The sequence below is a fragment of the Rhinopithecus bieti genome, unplaced genomic scaffold (assembly GCF_001698545.2).
Source record: "Rhinopithecus bieti isolate Rb0 unplaced genomic scaffold, ASM169854v2 scaffold_5835, whole genome shotgun sequence".
Classification (NCBI taxonomy): Eukaryota; Metazoa; Chordata; class Mammalia; order Primates; family Cercopithecidae; genus Rhinopithecus; species Rhinopithecus bieti.
This window is the reverse complement of record NW_016804861.1, coordinates 91,041-106,545: the sequence shown is the minus strand read 5'-3', so window position 1 is coordinate 106,545 and position 15,505 is coordinate 91,041. Positions and strand designations below refer to the sequence as shown.

At 34.1% G+C, this 15,505-nt stretch overlaps 1 protein-coding gene across 1 annotated transcript; it reads left to right on the top strand.

The window, feature by feature from the left end:
* Positions 1 to 1,682: 1,682 nt before the first annotated feature.
* On the top strand, positions 1,683 to 14,273 carry LOC108528749 (protein eyes shut homolog). Its single transcript, XM_017870736.1, has 3 exons — positions 1,683 to 1,817; positions 2,073 to 3,019; positions 8,063 to 14,273. Exons 2-3 carry the CDS (start codon positions 2,272 to 2,274, stop codon positions 8,269 to 8,271), a joined length of 957 nt encoding a protein of 318 aa, XP_017726225.1. The 5' UTR covers positions 1,683 to 1,817; positions 2,073 to 2,271; the 3' UTR covers positions 8,272 to 14,273.
* Positions 14,274 to 15,505: the final 1,232 nt, after the last annotated feature.

Genomic DNA, 15,505 nt, shown 5'->3' with positions numbered 1-15,505 from the left:
AGAACCTATGGACAAAGTTAAGTGAGGATTTATTTTATTTTTTTGTTAATCAGCTATATGAAATCTTCAGGAGGCTATTCATTGCTCTCAGATAAAATATGAGCTCCTTTACTGATAATGGCTGCTACTTCTTGATATAATCTCTTCCTAAATCGAGTGCTTATCTTTAATTGTAATTCCTTTTCCCTCTTTGATGAGAAAGCTCCACTTCTCTTACATCCTTAAAGGCATCCAGTGTCACATTCGCCTCAAAATCTTTAGACAGATGCTCTCTCCTGGAACATTTTTCCTTTGGCAATTTTCCCAGGTGATTCAATTTCATCATTTTAGCTTAGATTTTGTTTCCTAGCTTGGATTAAATGTCCTTGCTACATGTCTCATAGACAATTAGACTATTTTGTTGATAGCAATTTGATGATGTTGCTTGTCTAATGATCTGTCTCCTTCACTGAGTTCTTAATTCCTTCCATTGATACCTTATTCCAACTGATTATTGATGAATCTTGGTACTTAGCATATTGCTTTGTACATAGATTGAGCTCAAATATACTTGTTTGAATTATTTTTTAAAACCTTTAGCAAGATTAATAATTTAAATCTATAAAATTAACAAGGTGATTAATATATTTGAAATTAACATGATTATGTAGAACGTTTAATCATGTGGAAGTTGTATTTTATCTTTCTATATGCATATTTGTGTTACATGTCACATATGAATTTATATTTCATAGATTTCTAAAATGTAGAACTGAAATTGCAAAGAGGTAATTTATAATTAAAATTTGATTTCTGCCTGATCTAGACTACTCATTAAGATATTAGACTTACTGTAAAGATTTGATATGAATTAACAAATAAATTATATAATGGCATAACATAATTTAACAGCATTTAATTGATCTTTACAGTACAGTAGAAAATGCCGACATTTTGAATCTCACAAACCTGAATTTTAATCCAACATATACCACTTACCTGCTGGATGAAATTGTACAATAACAAAAATAAAAGTTACTATTTATTGAGTGACTCATATATGTTTACATAGTCATTCAATCTTCAATCTTACCTTGTTAATTAGCTGTACTTCTCCCCAGTGTACCTATTTGAAAGTGGAGATAATTAAATCTCAGGTTGCCTAAGGACATTAAATGAATAACATAACTGACATCCAAAGAACACGTTTTTTTCACTGAACTTATTTACTTTTCTTCTTAAAATTTGAGTTTTATTGTGAGGATTGCAGTTTATTTGTTAATCAAGTAGTAGAGTGATTTGTACAGAGAAAACTTTCAATAATTGGTAGTTACCTTTAAAGAAAATAGGTCAATATATTAAACTCAGAAATCCTTTATGTTTTCTTGCCCTCTGGAACAACAGAATTGATGGACTGACCCCTCCTTTCAGTTACTAGCGTTTTACTTATAATGTTTTCATTACTGCTTTTTGACCTCCTTTTCCCTCTTTATCTGACAACTTCCACCATTCTTACAGAAGTTGATGAAGACTCATTCCAGGTTTGGTCATTTGCACAACAGAAATATATATATATATATGGGAGCTCCCATCCTCTGGATAAAAGGAACATGATTGTCACTGTCAGGCATTTTAAGGCTTATTTTATATAAAATATTACATGAAAATATATTTAAATGATTTTACTCGTCTATGTTTTAAAGGTGTTTTTTGAAAACTAATCAGAAGAGGAATGCTTAGATCCCAGGAAAATTGAAACCATCTGTAAACGAATCTTGGCTGTGCTGTGTTTCGATTAGATTGAAGCTTGGTGTAAAGAGAAAATACAAAAGACCGCAGTAAGTTGCTGACTTAATTATGTCATGAAATCAGAACTTTTCAAAATCAGGTGACTACATAAAGCTTGACCAGATCAACATATCTTGATCATGTTTTTCTTGGCCTTCTTTCCCAAAGAAGGTCCCCAGCTGCTGGTGACATCTTTGCAGTGTAGGCTCTTATTAAATCTACAGAAAGAGCTAGCATTTTCTATACTATTAAGTAATTTAGGGAAAACTTCACTAACAATGTATGTTTTTTTTTTCTGTTTAAAGGAATATTTACAACATTCAAATTCCTCCGTTTCTCCATCAAAGCACATTGTCATCAAAGCTACTTTGGGGACAGAAAAAAAGCCAATTCCATTTCCCAGGAATCCCTAACAACAACTTTGCTTGGAAATTTCCAGCAATACTTAAAACACTATTTTGCAGCAATTCTTTACGATAAACTGTAAAATACAGTTGCCCAAAAATGACTGACAAATCAATTGTCATTCTGAGCCTCATGGTTTTTCACAGTTCTTTTATAAATGGAAAAACATGTAGACGGAAATTGGTGGAAGAATGGCATCCACAACCCTCATCACATGTGGTAAATTGGACACTAACAGCAAACATCTGCTTGGACTTCTACAGAGATTGCTGGTTTTTGGGTGTAAACACTAAAATAGATACTTCAGGCAATCAAGTTGTTCCCCAGATTTGCCCTTTGCAAATTCAATTAGGAGATATCCTTGTAATTTCTTCTGAACCATCTCTTCAATTTCCAGAAATAAATTTGATGAATGTTTCTGAAACATCTTTCATTGGCTGTGTGCAAAATACCACAACGGAAGATCAGTTACTTTTTGGTTGCAGACTAAAAGGAATGCACACTGTTAATTCTAAGTGGTTGAGTGTTGGAACACATTATTTTATCACAGTTATGGCAAGTGGTCCATCACCTTGTTCACTGGGACTTCGACTAAATGTGACAGTGAAACAGCAGTTCTGCCAGGAATCTCTGAGTTCAGAATTTTGCTCTGGTCATGGTAAATGTCTTAGTGAAGCTTGGAGCAAGACATATAGCTGCCATTGCCAGCCTCCATTTTCTGGAAAATACTGCCAGGAACTTGATGCATGTTCTTTTAAACCATGTAAAAATGATGGCAGTTGCATTAATAAAAGAGGAAATTGGGATGAGCAAGGATATGAATGTGTCTGTCACCCACCATTTACAGGTAAGATTGTTTAAAATATATAATTTTAAAATAAACACAACAAATTTATAAACGGTTACTTTACAGAAATCAAACTGCATTTTAAAAATTTTAATAGATTCCTTAGATTTGGCTAAATATAGATTCTGGACATATACAAATCCTATCAGGGATCCTCCAAAATAAGCTTTTTGCTTAATTGAAAGAAGGTTCTTAGAAACATGTTTAATAGTGAAATATCTATATGTATATCTTTCCCAACATCCATTCTTAATGTCTCATACATTAAAACATAAGATTATCAGAATAATATAAAAGCTTTTAGTCACTGAATGAATTCCCAAGATTATGATATTTAGATAAGTGATAACTTGAAAATGATGTATGCATCTGAGTAGAGAGAGTTAAGGAACTATGGTTGAAGGGAAGTCATTGAAGTCGCTTGGCAGAATTGGAGAGGAACAGATAATTGTGATCCAAGAGCAATGTTTTAAATGGATGTTGGTATGGCATCCAAACCTTGATTTATAGCTGGTAGTGACAAGGATGAAAATAAGATGTTATAATTAATAACCAGTTGTGATAAGCTCAATAAGAGGCAATAATCAGGAAAGGTTGTAAAAAGATGTTTGGTGAGTAATGAAGCCAGAGGAAAGACAATCTAAAAAACATGTAAATGATGCTGCCTGAGGCTAAAGCGAGGTTTGAAGGGAATAAAACTCTCTCTACTTGAGAATATACTAGAGGAATCTGGGGTCATCGGAGGAAAGTGAAGAGAAAGATTGAAAAAAATGTAGAGAACATTTAAACCTTGGAAACTTGTGAAAGAATGTAGAGAGTTTGACAGACCTGGCGTGGAGAGTTACAAGTGAAATAAGACCACGATGACCTAACAAACAGAAGTATTTGACACGGCTGATAATAATAGAATAGGAAAAGAGCAGATTGGTATGTATTTTGGTCATAAGAGGAAGGAAGGTTAGAGCAGAGATATGTCTAGAGCAGATCACCTGCAGGGATTTAACTGTAATTGTGTTAGGCAGGCTTTAGGGGGATTCCTCCTCCCATGTGCCTGAGGCTGACTCCACAGGAGCCAAAGGGGCTGTGTGGTAAGATGTAATGGGGTCTGGCACCGAGGCGGCGCACACCTGTAATCCCAGCATTTTGGGAGGCCGTGGTGGGTGGATCACCTGAGGTAAGGAGTTCAAGACCAGCCTGGCCAACATGGTGAAACCCCGTCTCTACAAAAATACAAAAGTTTGCTGTGCATAATGGCGGGTGCCTGTAATCGCAGCTACTCGGGAGGCTGAGGCGGAAGAATACCTTGAACCGGAAGGTGAAGTTTGTAGTTAGCTGAGATCGCGCCATTGCGCTCCAGCGTGGGCAATGAAGCAAGACTCCGTCTAAAAATAAAATAAAACAACAACAAAAAACGATGTAATAGAAGACCTCACTAAGCCATTGTAGGCTGTAAAATTCACCTAATCCAATCTTTCAAATACTCATTTTGAACTTGATAGCTCAGTACCAAGATCATTATAGAAATTAATACCAATAATAGCCACTGAATATATTGTCTCTATAACGTGGATCAAATTATCATTTGACTGTACTGGCATTGGTGATAGAAGATGCAAGTTATACCTCTGATTTACGCTGGGGTATATCAGGTGATTAAAGTTAAGGCAGACTAGAGAAAATGTGAAAACACTCAAACTGCTGGTTTGGAGTGAATGACAAAGCAATTTAATAGACAGTCTTTAAAGCATCCATTTTCACCCGTCCAAAGAGTTTTAAAGAATATTTGGTTAGAAAATTTCTACCATGTGTCAGAATATTAATTTGCATGTATGCATTCGTAGTTCATGGGATATTATTTTAGTGCTTTTATTATAACTGCATAGAATGGTTTGCTTCTTACTCAAGATTTCCTTCCTTCCTTCCTTCCTTCCTTCCTTCCTTCCTTCCTTCCTTCCTTCCTTCCTTTCTTTCTCTTTCTTTCTTTCTTTCTTTCTTTCTTTCTTTCTTTCTTTCTTTCTTTCTTTCTTTCTTTCTTTCTTTCTCTTTCGTTTTCTTTCTTTGTTTCTTTCTCTTTCTCTTTCTTTCTGCCATAGGTGCTTTAAATCATTAAACTTTGAGCACTATAAAATATCGAAACAATGCTTACTTATTTTTGTAACATTAAGAATACTCCACTTGCCACTTTAGTTATAAATAATTACTTCAATTTTAAAATCAGAGAAGATAATGAATTATGTAGAATTGTGAAAACAATTGAGAATATTCACTGCATTATTTTGTTAGAGCGGTCATAACAAAGTACCATAGACTGGATGGCTAAACTTATTTTCTCACAATTTTAGATGCCAAAAGTCAAAGTTTGGCAGGCATGTTTTCTTCTGAGATCGATTTGATTTGGCCACAGACTGCTATCTTCTTCCTGTGTCTTTACATTGTCATTGCTCTGTATGTATCTGTGTGTAAATGTTCTCCTCTTGAAAGCAGACCAGTCACGTTGGATTAGGACGCATCCTACTGACCTTATTTAACCTTAATTGTGTACTTCTCTAAATATATTGTCTTCAAATATAGATACTCTGTGATACTGAGGGTTGGGACTTCAACATATGAATGTGGTGGGGTTGGGTGGGCACAATTCAGCTCGTAAAACTCCCTAAGTTTTAATTACGGCATGGACTATTGAGCATTATACTGTTAATTTAGTTTTATGTTTGGAAAACTTTTGAAACATGATTTTATTTATATTTTCATTATTTATATTTTCATTATGTTTAGGGTTGCTTGGAGGCAAATGAAGAAAAAAGAGTTCTGCATTAGTCAGGCAAGGATGTCAGTATATAAGGAATTTGAAAGACATCAATGATAATGGCAAAACTGCTCATAAATTAAATTAAGAGCTTAATTAAACTGAGAAAAAAACATATTGCCAAATTACATGCTGTTGTTTTGTAACAACATTTGTCCACTTGCTATGCCTGGGATTTCCAAAGCACATTCCTCTACTAAGGGTATTATAAGATGATTAAATATGCATAGAATGAGCATGTTATGGAAGGCTGTGTTAACTGATGTAGTGGGACCACAATAGTATGTGTAAGTGAGATTTTGAAAATTTACTGTGGCAGCAAGTGCAAAGAAGTGTTGAATTTGCAAGTTTGTGCACATATTCTGAGAATCCAGGCAGCCATTTCTCCTTTTGAATTGTTCCCTTGGCTAGGGTATAAGGCTGAGACACAATACACATTTGAATGTGTCACTTTGTAAATTATCATTGCAATACTAACAGTGTATGTTGAAAACTGGTACTTTTGTGTATTAATATTATCTACCATGAAAACACAATTAAAATTTTAAAATATTACATAAATAAAATAAAGCTCAAATACCACTAGCCAGAAAAAAATATTTGGATATTATAGTCTGGGGTCAGAAGATAAAAAACTTATGTAAAGTGCCAAAATTAATTTTATTTCAATTTAAATGCATCATCGTAACATGGTTTCATAACTGAAATTGCATTTGTCAGAATTTGATATTTTCATTATTAAAGAATTGAGGGAAAATTGATGGTTATGATATTGATATGCAATGTAAAAAAACTTTTTTTCATTGTTATAGGAAAGAATTGCTCAGAAATAATTGGCCAGTGTCAACCACATGTCTGTTTCCATGGAAACTGCAGCAATATTACTTCAAATAGTTTCATTTGTGAATGTGATGAACAATTTTCAGGTAAAAAATGCATATATATACATACATATACACAAATAACTTTAATTTTGTCTATGTATTTCAAATTAAATGTGAAATATTNTGGCCACAGACTGCTATCTTCTTCCTGTGTCTTTACATTGTCATTGCTCTGTATGTATCTGTGTGTAAATGTTCTCCTCTTGAAAGCAGACCAGTCACGTTGGATTAGGACGCATCCTACTGACCTTATTTAACCTTAATTGTGTACTTCTCTAAATATATTGTCTTCAAATATAGATACTCTGTGATACTGAGGGTTGGGACTTCAACATATGAATGTGGTGGGGTTGGGTGGGCACAATTCAGCTCGTAAAACTCCCTAAGTTTTAATTACGGCATGGACTATTGAGCATTATACTGTTAATTTAGTTTTTATGTTTGGAAAACTTTTTGAAACATGATTTTTATTTATATTTTCATTATTTATATTTTCATTATGTTTAGGGTTGCTTGGAGGCAAATGAAGAAAAAAGAGTTCTGCATTAGTCAGGCAAGGATGTCAGTATATAAGGAATTTGAAAGACATCAATGATAATGGCAAAAACTGCTCATAAATTAAATTAAGAGCTTAATTAAACTGAGAAAAAAACATATTGCCAAATTACATGCTGTTGTTTTGTAACAACATTTGTCCACTTGCTATGCCTGGGATTTCCAAAGCACATTCCTCTACTAAGGGTATTATAAGATGATTAAATATGCATAGAATGAGCATGTTATGGAAGGCTGTGTTAACTGATGTAGTGGGACCACAATAGTATGTGTAAGTGAGATTTTGAAAATTTACTGTGGCAGCAAGTGCAAAGAAGTGTTGAATTTGCAAGTTTGTGCACATATTCTGAGAATCCAGGCAGCCATTTCTCCTTTTGAATTGTTCCCTTGGCTAGGGTATAAGGCTGAGACACAATACACATTTGAATGTGTCACTTTGTAAATTATCATTGCAATACTAACAGTGTATGTTGAAAAACTGGTACTTTTGTGTATTAATATTATCTACCATGAAAACACAATTAAAATTTTAAAATATTACATAAATAAAATAAAGCTCAAATACCACTAGCCAGAAAAAAATATTTGGATATTATAGTCTGGGGTCAGAAGATAAAAAACTTATGTAAAGTGCCAAAATTAATTTTTATTTCAATTTAAATGCATCATCGTAACATGGTTTCATAACTGAAATTGCATTTGTCAGAATTTGATATTTTCATTATTAAAGAATTGAGGGAAAATTGATGGTTATGATATTGATATGCAATGTAAAAAAACTTTTTTTCATTGTTATAGGAAAGAATTGCTCAGAAATAATTGGCCAGTGTCAACCACATGTCTGTTTCCATGGAAACTGCAGCAATATTACTTCAAATAGTTTCATTTGTGAATGTGATGAACAATTTTCAGGTAAAAAATGCATATATATACATACATATACACAAATAACTTTAATTTTGTCTATGTATTTCAAATTAAATGTGAAATATTTCCTTTATTTTTGAAACATACAATTTTAGAAGTTATATATACTGAATACTTTTATGGTAAAGTTTAATAAATCAATTTGGCTAATACAATTAAATCATACTGCTGCTAAATTTTTTATAGCATAAGAAGAATTTGACCAACAGTTCATATGCTTTTCACCATAAAATCACTTACATCTTTCTTTAAACTTGCATTTATGACCAATGAATTTGAAATTGTTCATGTCCTTATTTGGCACTTCTTAACCATGAAATTTTAGATTATGGACATTTTCACTGAACACATGTTGAGGTTTCTGTTAATTTCTAAAAAAGTGTTTGCTAAAGGAAGATATTATTAAATTTCTTTTTGATATACAATATACAGATAAAATATATATATTTTTAAATTATACTTTAAGTTCTGGGTTACATGTGAAGGATGTGCAATTTTGTTACATAGGTATGCATGTGCCATGGTAGTTTGCTCATCCATCAACCCATCACCTATATTAGGTATTTCTCCTAATGTAATCCCTCCCCTAACCCCCGACCCCTGACAGGCCCCAGTGTGTGATGTTCCCCTCCCTGTGTCCATGTGTTCTCATTGTTCACCTCTCACTTATGACTGAGAACATCCAGCATTTGGTTTTCTGATCTTGAGATAGTTTGCTGAGATTGATGGTTTCCAGCTTCATCCATGTCCCTGCAAAGGACATAAAATCGTCCTTTTTTTTTATGACTGAATAGCATTCCATGGTGTATATGTGCCACATTTTCTTAATCCAGTCTATCATTGATGGACATTTGGGTTGGTTCCAAGTCTTTGCTATTATGAATTGTACTGCAATAAACGTTCATGTGCATGTATCTTTATCATAGGATAATTTATAATCCTGTGGGTATATGCCCAGTAATGGGATTGCTGGATCAAATGGTATTTCTAGTTCTGCATCCTTGAGGAATCACCACACTGTCTTCCACAATGGTTGAACTAATTTACACTCCCACAAACAGTGTAAAAGCATTCCTATTTTTCCACAACCTCTCTAGCATCTGTTGTTTCCTGACTTTTTAATGATCACCATTCTAAATGGCATAAGATGGTATCTCGTTGTGGTTTTGATTTACATTTATCTAATGACCAGTGATGATGAGCATGTTTTCATATGTCTGTTGGCTGCATAAATGTATTCTTTTGAGAAGTGTCTATTCATATCCTTTGCTCATTTCTTGATGGGGTTGCTTGCTTTTTTCTTGTAAATTTGTAAGTTATTTATAGATTTTGGATATTAGCCCTTTGTGAGATGAATACATTGCAAAATTTTTCTCCCATTCTCTAGGTTGCCTGTTCACTCTGATGACAATTTTGTTTGCTGTGCAGAAGCTCTTTAGTTTAGTTAGTTTCCATTTGTCAATTCTGGCTTTTTTGTCATTGCTTTTGGTGTTTTAGACATGAGGTCTTTGCCTGTGCCTATGCCTGAATGGTATTCTTCTAGGTTTTTGCCCAGGTTTTCTTCTAGGATTTTTATGATCCTAGGTCTTATGTTTAAGTCTTTGATCCATCTTGAGTTGATTTTGTGTAAGAAGTAAGGAAGGGGTTCAGTTTCAGTTTTCAGCATGTGGCTAGCCAGTTTTTCCAATACCATTTATAAAATAGAGAATCTTTTCCCCATTGTTTGTTTGCGTCAGGTTTGATGAAGATCAGATGGTGATAGATGTGCAGTGTTATTTCTGAGGACTCTATTCTGTTCCATTGGTCTGTATATCTGTCTTGGTACTAGTACTATACTGTTCTGGTTACTGGAGCCTTGTAGTAAAATTTGAAGTTAGGTAGCTTGATGCCTCCAGCTTTATTCTTCTTGCCCAGGATTGTCCTGGCTATGTGGGCTCTATTTTGGTTCCGTATGAAGTTTATAGTAGATTTTTCTAATTCTGTGAAGAAAGTCAGTGGTAGCTCGATGGGGATAACATTGAATCTATACTTTGGGCAGTAAGGCCATTTTCATGATATTGATTCTTCCTATCCATGAGCATGGAATGTTTCTCCATTTGTTTGTGTCCTCTCTTATTTCCTTGAGCAGTGGTTTTAGTTCTCCTTGAAGAGTTCCTTCACAAAATGAAGGCAGAAATAAAGATGTTCTTTGAAACCAGTAAGAACAAAGACACAGCGTACCAGAATCGCTGGGACACATTTAAAGCAGTGTGTAGAGGGAAATTTATAGCACTAAATGGCCATAAGAGAAACCAGGAAAGATCTAAAATCGACACCCTAACATCACAGTTAAAAGAACTAGAGGAGCAAGAGCAAACACGTTCAAAAGCTAGCAGAAGGCAAAAAATAACTAAGATCAGAGCAGAACTGAAGGAGATAGAGACACAAAAATCCCTTCAAAAAATCAATGAATTCAGGAGCTGTTTTTTTTTTTTGAGAAGATCAACAAAATTGATAGAACGCTAAACAGATTACTAAAGAAGAAAAGAGAGAAGAATTAAATAGATGAAATAAAAAATGATAAAGGGGGTATTACCACCGATCTCACAGAAATGCAAACTACTGTCAGAGAATACTATAAACATCTCCATGCAAATAAACTGGAAAATATAGAAGAAATGGATAAATTCCTGGACACATACACTCTCCCAAGACTAAACCAGGAAGAAGTTGAATCTCTGAATAGACCAATAACAGGTTCTGAAATTGAGGCAATAATTAACAGTCTACCAACCAAAAAAAGTCCAGGACCAGATGGATTCACAGCCGAATTCTACCAGAGATACAAAGAGGAGCTGGTACCACTCCTTCTGAAACTATTCCAATCAATACAAAAAGAGGGAGTCTTCCCTAACTCATTTTATGAGGCCAGCATCATCCTGATACCAAAGTCTGACAGAGACACAACATCAGTATCCCTGATGAACATTAATGTGAAAATCTTCAATAAAATATTGGCAAAGCGGACATCAAAAAGCTTGTCTACCACGATCAAGTCAGCTTCATACCTGAGATGCAAGGCTGGTTCAACATATGCAGATCAATAAACGTCATCCATCACGTAAACAGAACCAACGACAAAAACCACATGATTATCTCAATAGATGCAGAAAAGGCCTTTGACAAAATTCAACAGCCTTTCATGCTAAAAACTCGCAATAATCTAGGTATCGATGGAACATCTCAAAATAATAAGAGCTATTTATGACAAACCCACAGTCAATATCATACTGAATGGGCAAAAACTAGAAGCATTCCCTTTGAAAACTGGCACAAGACAGGGATATCCTCTCTCACCACTCCTATTCAGCATAGTGTTGGAAGTCCTGGCCAGGGCAGTCAGGCAAGAAAAAGAAATAAAGGATATACAAACAGGAATAAAGGAAGTCAAATTGTCTCAGTTTGCAGATGACATGATTGTATATTTAGAAAACCCCATCAACTTAGCCCAAAATCTCCTTAAGCTGATAAGCAACTTCAGCAAAATCTCAGAAAACAAAATCCATTTGCAAAAATCACAAGCATTCCTATACACCAATAACAGACAGCCAAATCATGAGTGAACTCTCATTCACATTTGCTACTAAGAGAATAAAATATCTAGGAATCCAACTTGCAAGGGATGTGAAGGACCTCCTCAAGGATGAAATATTTTTAAAGGAGTTCTATATTTTACTTATTCAAAATCAGTTTGTTGGATAACATTTTCCAAGATAATCATGAAGTAAATGATTTCTATTTATTATTCTTTAGAATGTTTGGCTAAATTTAGATGCTGCAAAGTTGTCAACCCTCTCAATTTATTTCCATTATGCTCTAGTATGTAAGTTTATCCTTGAAATTTAGGAGCCCCCCTCAAATGCTTCCCACAAATCCACCTATCCAAAGCACTGTTATAATATTTAAAATCTTGTATACTTTTGAAATCTTATTAAATTTGCTAAATGTCTTTCTTGAGTCATGGAGAAATAAACTTCAGTGTTTTATTTAAAAGTGCAACTTACTGTAATGTTCAAAACTGATTTCTTTGGTACTTAAATTATTTTAACTGTTTAACTAAATTTTTGAAACTGATTTGAGCAAGATGCAGCTAAATGTAGAGCATTCTATTACTAAAATGTCAAAGCTTCTCTGCACCCTTAGATTCATTTTCAAAGTCATTCTTTGGAGACTTAAACATTTCTAAAATTTGAATGTTGATGAAAAGAAGCAAGAAAAAAGCACATTATGCCATGTTACACTTTTTTCAATAGTAGTTTTGTCATGACAAATTAGTTCTGTTACTCTATGAGTATTTAAAATTATTTGTGAATTTTGCAATTACAGTTTTTATTTTAGTTGTGTGAATATCATGACCGATTTGTAACAAAATATGAACTATGTGTGAACTACAATACATTTCCTATATTTTCTGCTCCATACTTTTCTATATTTGATCAAAAAAATGTATTATGCCACATACTTAACAAAATGTGTATTTAAAATTTCACCACAGGAACCAATATCTTTAGTTTTGAATATGTCTTGCAGAATTCATAAATTCCCAGTAGCACTACCAATGCTGTCAGATGTCTTGCCTTTGACAGAATAAACTTGCAAAACTTTATTTTAATGTAATGAATTGGAGGGAAAAAGCAAACCGTTATTGGAATTAACTGATTATCAATTTGAAGTTTCTGCTTTTATTAATATAGTTCTCATTTTTTTAAAAAAATTATTTATTTATTTATTTATGTATTTTCAGACAGAGTCTCACTGTTTCACCGAGGTTGGAGTGCAGTGGTGAATCTCGGCTCACTGCAACCTCCGCCTCCCAAGCTCCAGTGAGTCTCCTGCCTTAGGCTCCCAAGTAGCTGGAATTATAGGCGCATGCCACCACAGCCGGCTAATTTTGTATTTTTAGTAGTGACAGGATTTTGCCATGTTGGCCAGGCTGATCTTGAACTGTTGGCCTCAAGTTATCCACTTGCCTTGGCCTCCCAAAGTGGTGAAATTACAGGATGAGCCACCACGCCCAGCTCAAGCTGGCATTTTTTAACTGTAAATGAAATTATCTACTAGCTGAGCTGACACTTTGACAACTATCACTTTACTTTTTGCATGCACACAGGAACCTGCAATAAAAAATGAGAAAAATAATTTTGGGACAGTCATTTGATCTAAATGAAAAGCCGTGCTTCACAGAGTGATCTGTAAGAAGACCTTCTGCTTATGCCCCTAAATCATCATCAGAAGACAGTCTTCTAAAATATTTACTAACATTTTAAAAAGTAGATGCTTATGATTACTCAACTAATGTATACATTCTGGTTTCTGTACAGTCAGTAATGTCACTAATAACCTACAGTGGATCATTAATAGTGACACAATCTAGGGGCAACTACATATTCATCATCAATTTTCTAGGGAAACAAATTTGAAGCTTAATTTTTTTAAAAAGTAAGTATTAATTGTAGAATAAGAAATGCTCATCAGTGCATAGTAAAATATGTAAATAGTTGTAGATTTATAACAAGGGCTGGCAAATTTTTCTGTAAAGGGTTAGATAGTAAATATTTTAGACTTCTTGAGCCATATGGTCTCTATCATAGTGATTCAACTCTGCTATTGAAGCATGAACGCAGCCACAGACAAACATAACTGTGAATTTCACTATATCAATAAAACTTTCTTTACAAAAGTAGGTGGAAGGTCTTATTCATCTTACAGCTATAGTTACCACTGTTTTTACCATACAATAATTGACCAAACCTCTATAGCAATAAAATACAGGCAATTATCTATAAACCCTATGACAAAACTAGTATCCTCAATTTTCCTCTCATATATAACATAGACATAACTCATAATTTCCTGTGGTTCCTACTGACCAAGCTCACTGGCAGTCCAGAAGCATTGTGCTGAAAGAGTAGCATTATTAGTAACCTTCTCAGCATACCAACTGAAATAAGGAGGAATTACCTACTTTTGTCTGCTTGGGTCTTCAGAGTCCTACAAGCTGTCTTTGAATGATTGATACAATAAAATTTGCGTCTGGAAAGCATTGCAAAAGAGAGGTGGGATATCACTGGTTATATTACCATATTATCCTCATGTGAAAAATAATTTTCTGCTTTTGTATAACTCTATATCTCACACTCTTGGAAAAGAAGATGGCAGAATATAAAATACCAAGTGGTGATTTATCAAACCCATCCCTATTTGTTTTAGTGCAACCATAAATAATAGCACTTGGTTAAAACATCCAGGACAAATGGCATTTTAATATTTGTAGAGATCCGAGATACTTCAGCAATATGCTATCTTCTACCCCATGAGCATAAACTGGTGCTATCCTGTGCAAACTAGAATGATTACCCTGTGAAGGTTTGGTAACTATAGTAGGTTTTGTTTCTTTTGTTTTGTTTTGTTTTGTTTTGTTTTTTGCAACATTTTGAGATCTACACACTGTGCCAAAAGTGTATAGGAAGCATCACATTTAAAAGATGTATAAAATATGTCTATGTCTATCCATTAGTTATGGCTTAACTGTGCCCCCATCTTGAATTCCCACGTGTTATGGGAGGGATCTGGTAGGAAGTAATTGAATCATGGGGTCACGTCTTTCCCGTGCTGTTCTCATGATAATGAATAAGTCTCATGAGATCCGATGGTTTTAAAAAAACGAGTTCCCCTGCGCAAGCTCTCCGTCTTTGCTTGCTGTCATCCATGTAAGATGTGACTTGCTTCTCCTTGCCTTCCACCACAATTGTGAGGCTTCCGCACCCACGTGGAACTGTAGGTCCATTAAACCTCTTTCTTTTGCAAATTGCCCATTCTCAGGTATGTCTTCATCAACAGCATGAAAACAAACTAATACACCATCTATCTCTATATTTCATACATATTTTCTTATATTTTATTATTGGTTTCTTAAAAACTTCAGAAACCAGTATATGTATATTTTTCCACCATGATCAACTGTGCATATTAATATATATTACTGGATATATGAATCTAGATTCATAATCAATATCATGTTCCAATGAGCCATAGTAAAACTACAGAAAATTAATATTTTTAATGCCTTATCAACCAGTGATTATTATAAAATTAGCCTTTATGTCAAGTTCTCATTTCTCTTGAATTTCATTCCAAACAGAATTTTGGAATTCATATCATTTGGAATATTATAGTTGTCATACCTACAGCAGTTTAATAACCCACATCTAATGCATCCAGACTGCAAATAAGTATGGTGTAGAGTATTCCAATACTATTTCAAAACTAAAGAGC

Excerpts from the sequence above, each read along its gene's own strand:
- LOC108528749 (XM_017870736.1), top strand. The coding sequence starts at position 2,272 with ATGACTGACAAATCAATTGTCATTCTGAGCCTCATGGTTTTTCACAGT. Across the intron at positions 3,020-8,062 it reads CTGTCACCCACCATTTACAG|GAAAGAATTGCTCAGAAATA; the intron begins GTAAGATTGTTT and ends TCATTGTTATAG.